The 16,081-nt window shown below is 38.7% G+C and overlaps 2 protein-coding genes across 2 annotated transcripts; both read left to right on the plus strand.

Annotated features, from left to right (window-relative positions):
* Positions 1-284: 284 nt before the first annotated feature.
* On the plus strand, positions 285-11,486 carry LOC307132002 (extracellular calcium-sensing receptor-like; the record flags this gene model as incomplete). Its single annotated transcript, XM_079826137.1, has 7 exons — positions 285-358; positions 8,185-8,346; positions 8,501-8,789; positions 8,914-9,723; positions 9,900-10,124; positions 10,298-10,421; positions 10,585-11,486. 7 exons carry the CDS (start codon positions 285-287, stop codon positions 11,484-11,486), a joined length of 2,586 nt encoding a protein of 861 aa, XP_079682263.1.
* A 457-nt stretch (positions 11,487-11,943) lies between these two features.
* olfcv3 (olfactory receptor C family, v3) lies at positions 11,944-15,374 on the plus strand (the record flags this gene model as incomplete). The annotated part of the gene is made up of 6 exons (XM_079824938.1): positions 11,944-12,170; positions 12,287-12,575; positions 12,800-13,615; positions 13,714-13,938; positions 14,267-14,390; positions 14,476-15,374. The coding sequence occupies 6 exons, from the start codon at positions 11,944-11,946 to the stop codon at positions 15,372-15,374; spliced, it is 2,580 nt and encodes an 859-aa protein (XP_079681064.1).
* Between the last annotated feature and the right edge of the window lie 707 nt (positions 15,375-16,081).

Here is a 16,081-nt window from a genome sequence, read left to right on the forward strand (position 1 = left end):
CTGAATGATACAGAGCTAGGAGTGGGGTACTCGAATATACCCTGCCTTATCAGGGGAGTACTGCCACCTGGCCATGACCTATAAACTAGGCCTTTTATAAGGCCGCCAGACATAGAGGCTGGGCATAGATCTAACTGAAGTTCACGCGTTGGTCTGACATACACTATCCAATGTCTTCACTGAGAGGAGACAAACAGCTTTACCCTGAGGTGGCTACCAGCCCAAAGGCCTAAAGAAGAAACCTGCAGGTAAGTAACTAAGCGGCGGCATGAACCTTCGGCGACATGAACCTTCCCATCAGGCGACGACACATACCCATATTCTCCTATCCTCCCGGCATCAGCGACATACCGCTGATGTCAGTGAATATGAACCGAATATGGGTTATTCCATGCCCTCTCGATTTAAATAGGAATATCAGAAAGGAATGAAAAGCCCAACTGAGCCGATGATTTATGGCCGGGGAGAAATCGATCGTTTAATCTAACACAAGCGATCTCTCCTTTAACGCGCCAATATGGCAGCCGCAGCCCGTCTGCAGTGCATTTCATAACATTCAACGGTTCAGCATACACGGCCGGGATGGCTGAGAAACGCTCACATTATACAAACAAACAACAACTCCATAAGAGCTGACTGTGCATGCTCTTGATCCCAGGCAGAAAACACACGGCTTGTGTGCATAAAATAATGAATTTGGATTACTTTAACTCAAAGCATTCAGACAGAACAGTCCCTGAAGATGAAAAAGATGATGTCATGTTTGCAAGGCGCCCTTATATACTTCCTGGTCGCACTTTGATGACATCATGGGCTGTTGCCAGTCAATAGGATTGCCGTGATTTTGATGGTAATTCAGACATAAGTGAGGAAAATAAGTATTTGAACACCCTGCTATTTTGCAAGTTCTCCCACTTAGAAATCATGGAGGGGTCTGAAATTGTCATCGTAGGTGCATGTCCACTGTGAGAGACATAATTTAAAAAAAAAATCCAGAAATCACAATGTATGATTTTTTAACTATTTATTTGTATGATACAGCTGCAAATAAGTATTTGAACACCTGAGAAAATCAATGTTAATATTTGGTACAGTAGCCTTTGTTTGCAATTACAGAGGTCAAACATTTCCTGTAGTTTTTCACCAGGTTTGCACACACTGCAGGAGGGATTTTGGCCCACACACAGATCTTCTCTAGATCAGTCAGGTTTCTGGCCTGTCGCTGAGAAACACAGAGTTTGAGCTCCCTCCAAAGAATCTCTATTGGGTTTAGGTCTCGAGACCCAGCCTCGACCCATCTTCAATGCTCTAACTGAGGGAAGGAGGTTGTTCCCCAAAATCTCCCAATACATGGCCCCGGTCATCCTCTCCTTAATACAGTGCAGTCGCCCTGTCCCATGTGCAGAAAAACACCCCCAAAGCATGATGCTACCACCCCCATGCTTTACAGTAGGGATGGTGTTCTTGGGATGGTACTCATCATTCTTCTTCCTCCAAACAAGTTTAGTGGAATTATGACCAAAACGTTATATTTTGGTCTCATCTGACCACATGACATTCTCCCATGACTCCTCTGGATCATCCAAATGGTCATTGGCAAACTTAAGATGGGCCTGGACATGTGCTGGTTTAACCAGGAGAACCTTCCGTGCCCTGCATGATTTCAAACCATGACGTCTTAGTGTATTACCAACAGTAACCTTGGAAACGGTGGCCCCAGCTCTTTTCAGGTCATTGACCAGCTCCTCCCGTGTAGTTCTGGGCTGATTTATCACCTTTCTTAGGATCATTGAGACCCCACGAGGTGAGATCTTGCATGGAGCCCCAGTCCAAAGGAGATTGACAGTCATGTTTAGCTTCTTCCATTTTCTAATGATTGCTCCAACAGTGGACCTTTTTTCACCAAGCTGCTTGGCAATTTCCCCGTAGCCCTTTCCAGCCTTGTCCATGTTAGTAGTTGGATTCTTACTGATTGTATGGGGTGGACAGGTGTCTTTATCCAGCTAACAACCTCAAACAGGTGCATCTAATTTAGGATAATAAATGGAGTGGAGGTGGACATTTTAAAGGCAGACTAACAGGTCTTTGAGGGTCAGAATTCTAGCTGATAGACAGGTGTTCAAATACTTATTTGCAGCTGTATCATACAAATAAATAGTTAAAACATCATACATTGTGATTTCTGGATTTTTTTTTTTAGATTATGTCTCTCACAGTGGACATGCACCTACGATGACAATTTCAGACCCCTCCATGATTTCTAAGTGGGAGAACTTGCAAAATAGCAGGGTGTTCAAATACTTATTTTCCTCACTGTAGATATACATAATAAAGGCTAAATGTCTCGTATGTGCTGCTGGCCAATGTCGACGTCCGCACCTGGCGGCCATCTTGTCACAGTCAGCTCGCTCACTTGTGACATTGTGTTTTAATGGTGCATGCACTTTTTAAATAACCATAACTTGGTCAATTGTCTACCGATTTTCAAACTGTTTGGTTTGTTAAAAACGTAAGAGATGTAGTTATGACACTACATACTTATGAATAATTATTCATAATTTGTTCAAGCATCCATAATTATAGCTACGTTAATAACATTTGTAAGAAACCAAACCATTTGTAAATCCGTAAAAATTTCAGCGAAATAAGAGTATTTGTGTCCGTGCAGATCACTCACCTTACATCAGGTACCACAGAGCCCGCCAGAAAGCTTACCTGTGACAAGATGGCCATCTAGCCTTCATTATGTATTTCTATGAGTTCAGACACCTGTCATGCTGGACGCGTTCCCTGTAGCGTCAGCTGACTCAGCGCGGGTTCCCTTTCGAAAGGGAACAGGAATTCAATTATATATATTTTTTTCTTGTTATATTGTTTAAAATGGATTGATTGAGGAATACTACGAAGGTTGATGTCTAACTTTAAATAATGAATGAGGAGGAGGGTAGTGAATGACGTCTCGGGTTGCTAAAGAGGTAAAAAAGATTTAGCATGATTTGCTTGCAGATGAAACTTAGTTTAAAATGTTTATGTAATTCAGTGGAATATATACATTTAGAAGTGTACATTTAAAACTGCTACCCTGCTGCAAAATGTTTTTAAAATAAAGCCGGTCTGTACATCATGCATTTCATTTGGGACTTTTAATGTGGGCAAATAACATAGAGACCTCTGTTTGACATATAAAAGAGGCCTGCAACTTGTCCTCAGGCTATGGAAAACAGTATGTCACTATATAACTGTATGTCAGTATCACGTATTCCACGTCTAGTTTCCCAGCATTAGATTTTTGGCTACTGACATAAGGTCTGATCCATTGCTGCCTATTCTGAACAACCCTCTTAGAGAGGAAGATACCTTCTCAATGATATGGATCTTGTTTTAGGGCAAACCATTGTGAACTGGTAATTTAGTGAGTTCACACTTGTAGTTTGATTCGCTTGGTTCGTTCGGTCCAGACCAAAAATAATTAAATTAAATAAATTAGCCCTTGTCCGCTTTGCATTCACATTTGCATTTTAACAGCGAACCTAAAGATACTGAACCTAAAGGCATAAGGATATGTTCACAACCTTATTGGTCGGCTTTTATTACGTATATTTCACAATGGAATTTACCAAACATCCAAAACAATGCTGTGTGCTGTGTTAAATGCGCTCATTGTATGTGCGTAGCATACATATGATGGTATTTTGACCAGCTGAGAACTCGTGGAGAAGTTCTAAAATGTGTAAAGGAGTCAGGAATCCCTCCATCACACACAAGATCTGCTGCGAGGAGGCGCTGTTCTGATGTCTGTACCGAACTGTGATGGGCAACATCACGACTATGACGAGAAAAAACAGGTATGCTTGAGCATTCTGTCCTTTTTAGGTTTGAATCTTGAGACATCATGTCCCATTTTTTGGTTCATTTACATGTTTGCCTTCATTCGAACCGCAACAGAGTTTGTTTGGAAGCGGACCGAGACCCATCTTTTCCGCAGTCTCAGTCTGCTTGCTTGGTGCACACCAGGATGCGGATGGCAGCATTCGCACTTATTCAAATGAATCGAATGAACAGAGCAATCGCACAAGGGTTTGTATTAATCAAACCAAACATTCAAAGTGTGAACACGCCCTTACTCTCTGGGCATTGAAGTGATATGACAGGCAAGGACTCTCTAAATGGCCTAGATCATTCACAAAGGACTATTACTCAATCATCAAAGCCTATCTGACCCAATTATTCTGGATTCATAACCCAATATTCCAAGGACAGTTTATATGATTTAATCACCATAAGTCACCTATAAGCCCTGTTTACACCTGGTATAAAGATGTTAACTTGGCAAGGCCATTTATTGGCAAATTTGACCAAAGTAGTAACTGGTTTAGGGGTTGGCATTGATACCAACATAAGCATTGTTTTGTGAACCTATATGCACAGCAATTGTGATGCTATGCAAATTATGTTGATTTGTGTTTTATTACGAGTATGTATCTTTACCTTTTTGCTTGTGAACCCTTTTTGATTTTAGGTTCAGTTGTTGTCTAAGCTACTTACACTGCATACAGTTGCAGCCTGACCTTTTTTCCTTTACTTACGGATAAGGCATAAATACACATAGACGAATTATGAAAGTATGCAGTTTCCCGAAATCTGTCCCTATAACTCTAAAACAGGGGTCTTCAAAGTTTTTCAGGGCAAGGACCCCTTTGGTGATAGAGACGGAGCAGGGGCCCCGATATAAAATTTGTCAAATAGAGCTACATATTAAGCATACACTTCGATATCAATAGAAACTCATACTATGAATATGAATGTTTTATTGTTAAGACAGTAGATCAGAACTATGCACATTGTTGTTGCACATGCATCACTGTCTGTATATTACTTGCCATTGTTAAAATACATTTTTTTTGCATCATAACATACAACATGTTGCTATAAAAATCACAATTTATTAGTTGTTTGCAGGTGTTGTAAATCCATTATTTTATTTTTGAAAATCCATTATTTTAATGGATTTTCAGAGTCAAACATTTTAATTTTACAAATCAGATGGATAATTAAACATTTACCTGAACTTTATATTTAAAAAAAAAATCACATTTTAATTTTACTGTCAGTTGGACAAATAAACATTTACTTGAAATTTAGCTTCAAATTTATTAAAACTTTAGACTTTAATTTTACTGTGAGATGGGCAAATCACTGAGTATCTGAAATTAGTGAGGGTTCTGGAAAATGGAAATGGAAAATTTTGATTTACCAAACTGTGAGGTTGGTCCAGTTAAATATTTTAAATTGTAGTAACAATTGTTTATTTCTCACTGCCCCAAAATACTAAAAATACTAAAAACATAAATAAATTAAGCAAAATACAGAACAGAGACAACAGGGTTGACATTCTATCACATTACTTTATTAACAAGTCAATTCCAACACAGGATATGTGGTGAAAATACATTATTTTCAATAAGGAAAAACTCTGAATACATTTAAGAAGTCTTCTGCATAACAGAATGTCTTAATATGGTGTAGAAAAAGCGGCACTGCATAGGCTAAAAACCTGCAAATAAAAAATAACTTCAATGACAAAATTCCCCTGGAGATGAGATGAATGAATGGATGAATAAGAAAATCACGAGCTTGACGTGTTTGATATTAAAAGGTAATTGGCCCTGAAAGAGGTCGACGGCAATCTGATGGCACAGTGTTCAACGGTCGCATGGCGCATATATCACACAAATAACTTAATTTACTTATTAGGACCCACTTTATAATAGGTGGCCTTAACTACTATGTACTAACATTTTAATTAAAGAGCACCTATCATGGAATTTTGAAATTTACCTTTCATGTAGTGTGTAACATAGATCTAAGTGAACAAAAACATCCTGTGATAGCTTGAAATATGACAGTGCACCGTATATATAGTTATTTTCTTTCAAAAGTAAGAGTCGACTCGGAGTCATTTTTAAGAATCGTTAGAAGACCGAAGCTTTTTCTCTGACTAGATGACGTCAACTCGTCAAGTTATTTGAATACGATACGCCCACTTATTGCGCTCCAAGACGCCAGTGAAAACTAGAAAACATCATGGCGACGAGACGCTGTGTTCTGAAGTGCCACTCAAAAGCAAACTTCTTTCATCTGCCCAAGGATGAGCATTTGAAGACTAAATGGCTTGAAGACAAACCATACATCGTCACGATTGTGTGTTTATTAGTCGTCAAATGTATGTTTCGCGATCTCAGGAAGCTTTTATTATGGACTTCTATTATGGCACATGGTTCTTCTTCGTCTGTCTGTACCATATATGGACTACATGTGCACAGCGCGCCCTCCGGCTGCCAGTATGAATTGAAAACAACACATAAGAGACTCAATCGCTCATGATTAGGCTATAACTGCCCATTTTGAGGAAGTATTGAATAAAAAATACTCCTCTGTTTAGAAATTTGACACAGACATATGAGAATCTATCAATATGTCTCCTCATCTGCACACTTTTGAACTAAAAGCCCTGAGGGATGTTGATTTGTCGCGAGTCTTCGTGAGGAGAATAGAGGAGTTTTTTTATGAATGAGATCAGCTGAGGCTCATATTACAATCAAACAGTACCGACGCGGTTTTCATATTCATAACTCCTGACACATATTAACAAATTACTGTCACTATAAGACTTTGATGGGCGTTCCGTTTCCGAAAATATCTGCACAGACTAAACCAATCACAACTGACTGGGTCATCGGACCAATCACCGCAGATTAGCGTCACGTAAAGACGGGGTTTTGAAAAGTGAATCACTAAAGGAATCATTTGAGAATCGCTGTCAAAACAGGTAAAAATAAATGCATATTATAAGAAAACTAAAGTCTTTTTTGTCATTGCATGCATGCAAAACTGTTGTTGGGGACTTCTAAAACAATATTTGGAACATTTTAAATGCCATGATAGGTGCTCTTTAATAATTTGATACAATGCACTTATTGTTACCATACATGTTTTTACATTGTACTTACATTTTAAAAAATACCTGCATGTAATTACATCTGTAATTAATTTCTGTAGTTACATTGTTAATTACACATTTGACACTTCCCTTACACCAAACCCTACCCTTAAACTTACCCATACCACCACACCTGTCCCTAACCTTACCCGTATCCCACCTAAATATCAGCAAAGGTGTTTTGCAATACAATTTGAACACAGTAAGTACATTGTACTTATTTTTTGATGTAAGTACATAGTAGTTAAGGCCACCTAATATAAATTGGGGGCACTTTTTACCTATTATTTTAGACATATAAGACATGAGGAAAATAAAACTATTGGCTACCATTAGATAATAATCGGGTAACCGAGAACACACTCCAATGAATGCATATGAACTCGTGATTCTACAAAATGTTCATAAACTTCATACCGGGTCATAAAGCAAAACTCTGGAGACTATTTTCAGTGCTCAATACTCACTAACGTCTTGTGACGATGAATATCTCTATTCTCTTGGGAATGTCTGTTTCGGTCTTCAGCAACAGCTGGTTCGGCTCTGCTCTCTCTCCCGCGCATTCGCATTTGAAATCTCTATACGAACAGTTTTCCTCAGGCACATGTTGCGCATGCGACAAGTTTTTTGGACATAGGGCTTGTTCATCCAACATTTTTCACTTCGAATTCATAGATTTACTGAGCACAATTAAATATGTTCGATGAATATACATTTTTAGTTTTGAGTGAAGACCTTAAGCTATGATTAATACAATGCATCTTTTTGCATGGGGATAATTATTTGGAAGTCATTTATTGGGCCAATATGTAAATATCAATTTCCACAATTCTCCACTTTTTTTTTTTTTTTTTACAGTGTAGAGTAATGCAAAAACATGTTTTGGATAATGGTTTTATGATGTACTCACTTACTATTTAAATTTTACTCAAAAAAAGTTCCATAATATAGCTTTAATGTTTGACGAGACATATTTAAATTAGGTTTTACATATTAATTTCTTCTTTGCTGGATCATGGGTGCTCTTACACTCCACCTGATTTAGAAAATTATGTAACCCAAGGAGACGTCATACATAATGATATGCATGGTAGCTAACCATATAAAACCTTGGGAAATAGAAACATCTCTTAGCTTGATAGAACAATGATTTACTTTTTTGTCTCTGTATTTCACCTTTCCAGTGCAGCTGTGACTTCAACCTGCTCTCCGCAGGATGACTTTGATCTGCCAGTGTTCATGACTAGTGGAGACTTCACAATAGGAGGAATTTTTCCTTTACATTATAGAGTAGAGCTTCCGCCAACAGACTACATAAAAAGACCTTTGGCAGCACAATGTCAAGGGTAATGATATTTGCTATTTTCCAATATTTATGGGCAATTCAATATTTTACATGCTGTTTAATTTTTATTCTGTTTGCCAAAATGAAATAATAAGATGTCAAACTAATGTTCTAAAAGCAATTTTACAAAGTTAATTTTGTGACTTTACATGTAGGTTTGATCCAAGAGCTTTCCGCTGGGCTCTTTCTATGAAACTTGCTGTGGAGGAGATAAACAATAGAAAAGATCTTCTGTCAAATCATACACTGGCTTACAGGATTTTTGACTCTTGCTCCACTCCTGTAACGGCTCAGAAAGCAGTACTGGCAGTATTGAATGGACAGGATGTAGTTCAGAGTTCTATGTGCTCTGGGGCTGGTACTTTATTAGGATTAATAGGGGAATCTGGGTCCTCACAATCCATTGTTCTTTCCAGAACTGTGCAACCTTTCAAAATACCCATGGTAATAGGTGTTTTTTATTCTGTTTATATTTGTTCTGTATTTTTGAGACATAAGCTTAATATCTATATACTATTTTGTATGTGTTTTATGGTAATTAAATTACCCCCCCCCCCTTGTTTTACAGATAAGCTATTTCTCAACCTGTTCTTGTCTAAGTAATCGGAAGCAGTTCCCAACATTTTTCAGAGTGGTTCCCAATGATGATTACCAGGTCAAAGCTATTGCACAGCTGTTAAAGAGGTTTGGATGGACATGGATTGGTGTGGTCACTGAAGACCATGACTATGGCAGATTTGCTTTACAAGGCTTAAAGCGAGAAATTGAAAATACTAACATTTGTCTGGCCTATCATGAAATGATCCCTAAAGACTACACCAAAGAAAAAGCCCTAAAGATTCTTAGAGTAATGAAGGAATCCACAGCTAAGGTAGTTGTTGTTTTTTCAGTGGAAGGGGAATTTTACCCTTTCTTAAGAGAGTTTGTAACTCAAAATATCACAGGAATTCAGTGGATTGCAAGTGAGGCTTGGGTAACAGCTTCAATGTTAGCAGAAACATATCCATTCTTAGATGGCACAATTGGGTTTGCAATACGTCAAGGACACATCCCAGGTCTTAAGGATTACCTCAAAACAGTGACCCCAGAAAGGTACCCTTTAAACCCCCAAGTTCAAGAGTTGTGGGAGGCTCTATATGGTTGTTCCCCCTACACATCCAACTTGAACAGTCATTTGCCATCCTGCACTGGGAAAGAAACTCTCAGACAAGAACACTCTGCCTACATGAACACGTCCAGCCCTCGTGTGACCTACAATGTGTATAAAGCAGTATATGCCTTTGCTCATTCTCTACATAATCTCATTCATTGTATGCCTGGAAATGGACCTTTTGAGAATTTCTCATGTGCAAACCTCAACAACGTGTTTCCATGGCAGGTAAAACTTTTTTAGGGTCTGATGAGAACTAGTGAATTATAATTTATTTAAATCATATTTCATCTTATACATGGAACATTTTCAATTTAGGTTACTTTTTTCATTGCAAATGTAACTGTGCAATTTCTCTGGTCTTTTCTGCCACCCCCTCCTTCTTTTTTACATGTACTCCAAAGCTTCAGCGTTATCTTGAGGATGTTTCCTTCTCAGTATCCGGTGAAAATGTTAACTTTGATAATAAAGGAGACTCAATTCCTTATTATGATTTCATAAACTGGCAAAAACACTCAAGTGGAGATATTCAGTTTGTGAAAGTGGGCCTCTATGATGGTGCTCAGCATTCTGGGAGAGAACTGGTGGTTGAGGAGCAGGCCATTATGTGGTCTAACCAACAGAACAAGGCAAGGTGTTGACTGTGCACTGCACTGCCATCTGTTGTTCTATTAAAATAACTCACTATCTTGTCTTTGAGCTGCTTTCTATCAGAAACATTCCTAATGTATGCTGTGTATAACAGGAAAAGATAGAGAAAACATATTAATACAATTTGTGATTATATTTACTTTTTTCATAGGTACCTGTCTCTGTGTGCAGTAATAGCTGTGCCCCAGGATTCAGGACGGCTGCCCGCCGTGGGCAACCTCTGTGCTGCTTTGACTGTGTTCCATGTGAGAGTGGCAAGATCAGTAATCAAACAGGTAGATGCACCTTACTGTATGTTGAGTGATACATATTTATGATTTGTATAAATATTTACTTGCATTTGTTTATACTGTCATTAATGTAATTGTTTAAATTCTGAATCTCCCAGATACACACCTGTGTGATTATTTTTGCTATTTATTTTTTTCATTTATTTAGATTCAGTAGATTGTCTGTCATGCCCTGAAGACTACTGGTCCAATGCAAACGGAACAGTGTGTGTCCCGAAAGTAGTTGAGTTTCTCTCCCATGATGCAATGGGAATCACCCTGACTGTGATAGCCATAGTGGGAGCCTTTCTGACTGTCACAGTGCTGGTGATTTTTCTGTACAACAGAGGAACCCCTATAGTCCGTGTGAATAACTCAGAGCTCAGTTTCTTCATCTTGTTGTCCTTGACTCTGTGTTTTCTATGTGCTTTGGTGTTTATTGGAGAACCCACATCCTGGTCCTGTATGCTGCGACACACTGCCTTCAGCATCACTTTCTCCCTCTGCATATCCTGCATCCTGGGCAAGACTTTAGTGGTGCTGGCAGCTTTTACAGCTACCCGACCAGGAAACAATATAATGAAATGGTTGGGCCCAACACAGCAGAGAATCATAATCTTCAGCTGCACTCTAGTTCAGGTGGTCATATGTACTGCCTGGCTTACAGTATCCCCTCCTTTCCCCTATAGAAACACTAAATATCAACAGTCCAAGATCATTCTGGATTGCAGTGTAGGCTCTGATCTGGCCTTCTGGTGTGTGCTTGGATATATTGGTCTTTTGGCTTGTGTCTGCTTTTTTCTGGCGTTTTTAGCACGGAAGTTGCCTGGCAATTTTAATGAGGCCAAATACATCACCTTCAGCATGCTTATATTTTGTGCAGTGTGGCTGGCATTTGTACCTGCATATGTCAGCCAGCCTGGTAAATTTACAACTGCTGTGGAAATTTTTGCTATTTTAGCTTCTAGTTTTGGCCTGCTCCTCTGCTTATTTGCCCCCAAATGTTATATTATTTTACTGAAGCCTGAGAAAAACACCAAGCAGCATCTCATGGGAAAAGTTATTAAATGATGAGAGGCTGAATTTGAAAAAGTGTCAATAAATGTTGAATTCAAATTAAAATACCATAAATTAAATAAAAAAAATTAAATTAATTTAAAATACCCTAAATGTTACCATAAATTAACATAGCTCATCTAATATGATATGTTATGTTTATTTTAATGTGATATCTTCATATAGGGATATAGGAAACATACTTTGTAAACTTGTTTAGTTGAGACGTTATACACCACAAAACTGTATCATGTCCTAAAACAAATTTACTCTCTTTCTAATGAATGCAATGTATGTGATCATGGGTTGTACTACTGTTGTAAAAAGGAAGCATATTAATAAAGCATATTTATGAATATCAGTATTTTTAATCCTTCTGATGACATATGAACATGACACATAATGAGATGCATGAAGATCTGTGTCTGGCATATATATCAGGGTGCCCTGCCCACTGTAGTCATGCTGAGGGATGCAGGCTTTAGAGAGCATGACTGTCCTTCTCCCGTGTCTTCTGGTTTACCATCTCAGTGCACTCACTCCTGGAGATGCTTCCAGATGTGTCCTGCAAAGTGACTTTAAACCAGGCCTCATGGCTAATGGAGATTTTCTAATAGGTGGCATTTTTCCTTTGCACTACAATCAGGAAATGCCAGACCTCAACTGTACTTACAAACCGGGGCCAGTCAAATGTAATGGGTGAGTAAATTTATTTTAATCTGACTAGAGAATATTATATTTGTAAGGTATATTTAAACCTGCGTACAACGTAAGTTTGGATGCATTTTATGTCCTTCTCTTTACTTCATCTGAAGATTTGATCCGAGAGCTTTCCGCTGGGCCCTTACAATGAAACTTGCTGTAGAGGAAATAAACAAGCGAGCCGATATTTTACCTAACTACACTCTGGGTTATAAAATCTTTGACTCTTGTGCATACCCTCTGACTGGGCAGAGATCAGCAGTAGCTGTTCTAAATGGGCCAAATGAGCAAGAAAGCCCCATGTGTGCAGGTGCTGGTCCACTGCTTGCTATCATAGGAGAATCCGGGTCAGCTCAGTCTATTGTAGTTTCAAGACTTTTGCGGCCTTTTGGGATACCAATGGTGAGTCTAAAATTAAACATTTTCAATTATGTTTGTGTTAATTTAAAGTGCATTGTGGTTTGTGTATGATTTTTTATGAGAAAATAATTATAGTATAACCTTTTTTTTCAGTAATGGAGAGTTAACCATGTAATCAGTCATATCTGTGTACAGAGAAACCCTGCAATATAACCTAAGATCGAATAATATTCTTTTTACAGATTTTTTTTTTTTTCTCCTGACAGATAAGTTATTTTTCATCATGTGCATGTCTTAGTGATAGGAGAGAATTCCCTACATTCTTCAGAGTCATCCCTAGCGATACTTATCAAGTAAAGGCCATTGCAAAACTCCTGCTGCATTTTAACTGGACCTGGGTGGGAGTCGTACGAGGAGATCACGAGTATGGTCGCTTTGCCCTTCAGGGCTTACTGAAGGAGTTGGAGGGTACAGGCATATGTGTTGCTTATCAGGAGATGATTCCTCTGTTATATGAGCGTCAGAGGGCATTGGAAATCATTAGAGTCATGAGCCACTCCACTGCTCGGGTGGTAGTGGTGTTCTCAGCTGAAGGGGAGCTCACACCTTTCTTAAGAGACTACATGGAACAGAATATCACCGGGATACAGTGGATTGCTAGTGAGGCATGGGTTACAGCCTCTGTGTTCACAGGAAGTGAATATTACCCTTTCCTTGGAGGGACCATTGGATATGGCATACGACAGGGCCAAATTCCTGGGTTAAGAGAGTATCTCAAAACAGTGAACCCAGAAACATACCCCTCAAATCCTCTGGTTCACGAGTTGTGGGGGGCTTTATATGACTGTTCACCCTCCAGTTCCAGCTGGAATAATCATCTGCCCTACTGTACAGGGCAGGAGACTATTCAGGTGCAGCACTCTGCTTACTTTAATACTTCCAGCCCCCGCATTTCTTATAATGTTTATAAAGGAGTGTTTGCCATTGCACATTCCTTGCACAACCTTCTCCACTGTACACCTGGAAAAGGGCCATTCAGTAACTCCACATGTGCAAATGTACATAATGTCTACCCATGGCAGGTACTCAAAATAATTAGTTAATTACTGCTAAATTAACTCTGTACAAAGTTATGACTTGAGCTATTGTAAACAATCTTGATTTTATCTCTTAAATGCAGTTACAGCAGTATCTCCAAGAGGTGTCATTCACTATATTAGGAGAGACAGTGAACTTTGACATGAAAGGCGATTCTATCCCATCTTATGACCTCATAAACTGGCAGAGGGGCTCAGCTGGAAATATTGAGTTTGTTAATGTGGGCATGTTCGATGGTGCACAAGAATCTGGCCAAGAACTAGTTATCCAGGAGAAGGCTATCATGTGGCCTGGCCATCAGACTGAGGCAAGCTGTTCTCACAGTGTATTTCAGTGCATGAGATTCCATGTTCTGAAGTTCTGTAGGGTCAAATGGAGGTAAGTATCCTTTTGAAATATGAAAGAATTGTTCATCTGAAGATGGCAGATCTGTCTATGGGAAGGAAATGCAAAGGGCAAAATGATTCCTTGTTTTTCAATCAGTATGTCCTATACTCATTATTTATTGAGGTTAGTTTCATACTAGCTAATTAGTTTCTTGTCAAGTAATTAATAATTATATTGACCTCCAGGAACACTATTAATTCACACTAATATACATAACTAATATATGTGTCGCTGTATTGGTTAAGCAGGTGCTGGTGTCTGTGTGCAGCAACAGCTGCACTCCGGGATTCAGGAAGGCTGTCCGGCGTGGTCAGCCTCTGTGCTGCTTTGACTGTGTACCATGTGACAGTGGCAAAATCAGCAATAAGACAGGTTGAAGAATAACTTCAATAATTCAGCAAAAAAAAAAAAAAATGTGACTTTTATTCTCATTTTTATAGTCTTTCCCTCTCTTTAGATTCATTAGAGTGTATGACCTGTTCTGAAGATTTCTGGTCAAATGCTGACGGAACAGTGTGTATTCCAAAAGTGGTTGAATTCCTGTCCCATGATGCAATGGGAATGACCCTAACAGTAATAGCTGTAGTGGGGGCCTTCCTCACTTTAGCTGTGTTTGCTGTATTTCTCTATTACAGAAAAACTCCTGTAGTACGCATAAATAACTCAGAACTCAGTTTTTTCATCTTGCTATCACTGACTCTATGTTTTCTATGCGCTTTGGTGTTTATTGGGAAACCCACATCCTGGTCCTGCATGCTGCGACACACTGCCTTCAGCATCACTTTCTCCCTCTGCATATCCTGCATCCTGGGCAAGACTTTAGTGGTGCTGGCAGCTTTTACAGCTACCCGACCAGGAAACAATATAATGAAATGGTTGGGCCCAACACAGCAGAGAATCATAATCTTCAGCTGCACTCTAGTTCAGGTGGTCATATGTACTGCCTGGCTTGTAGCATCCCCACCTTTCCCATATAGAAACACTAAATATCAACAGTCCAAGATCATCTTGGATTGCAATGTGGGCTCTGATCTGGCCTTCTGGTGTGTACTTGGATATATTGGTCTTTTGGCTTGTGTCTGCTTTTTTCTGGCATTTTTAGCACGGAAGTTGCCAGGCAATTTTAATGAGGCCAAGTACATCACCTTCAGCATGCTTATATTTTGTGCAGTGTGGCTGGCATTTGTACCTGCATATGTCAGTTCACCTGGTAAATTTACAACTGCTGTGGAAATTTTTGCCATTTTAGCATCTAGTTTTGGCCTGCTCTTATGCTTATTCACCCCCAAGGTTTACATAATTTTACTAAAGCCTGAGAAAAACACCAAGCAACATATAATGGGAAAAGACAAATAATACGAATGAAATAGAAATAATATGAAATAAATAACCAAAAATAGCACATTGACTGTAATTGAATAAACACTGATTTGATCATTTTTGCTTACTTTATTAATATCTTACTGTGTACATATTACTGCTATCCAGTTAGTTTTGTTTTGTTTTTTGAGAGAGAGATTTTATTATGAGTGGTACTTGATATCTTGTTGTTAACAAATATGCACATTGAAGCATGTTGTAGGGGTTTTTACAGTAAGGACCCAAGGACCAGATATGATAAATGAAAACCAGGAGTCAAAGATGCAATCAATTGAAGAAAAGTTTTGAAATTTTGAAGAAAATTTGGTAACACTTTATTTTGATAGTCCATTCGTTGAGACTCTACTAGTTATTAGTAGCCATTCAATAGCTTGTCAACAGAGCATCAGTTGACATTCAACAACACTGTTTCAACAGACAAGTAACATACGTTCAACTAACTGCCTATAGACTATAAGGTACGTTTCAAGTGTTAATCTACAGATTTTACAAAAAGTCCCTGTTGACTGTCAACATTATTTTGCAACAGGTCATTAACCAATTGTCAACTAACTTTCTGTAGATTGAGTCACCATCTTCTAAGCTGTCCACCAACAACTTGTCTACCAACTAAAAATCAATCTGTCAGTTGAAAGTCAACAGTCATGTCAGCATATGATCTGAATATGATAATGTATATCCTA

Source organism: Gobio gobio (assembly GCF_949357685.1).
Source record: "Gobio gobio genome assembly, chromosome: 9".
NCBI classification, from domain to species: Eukaryota; Metazoa; Chordata; class Actinopteri; order Cypriniformes; family Gobionidae; genus Gobio; species Gobio gobio.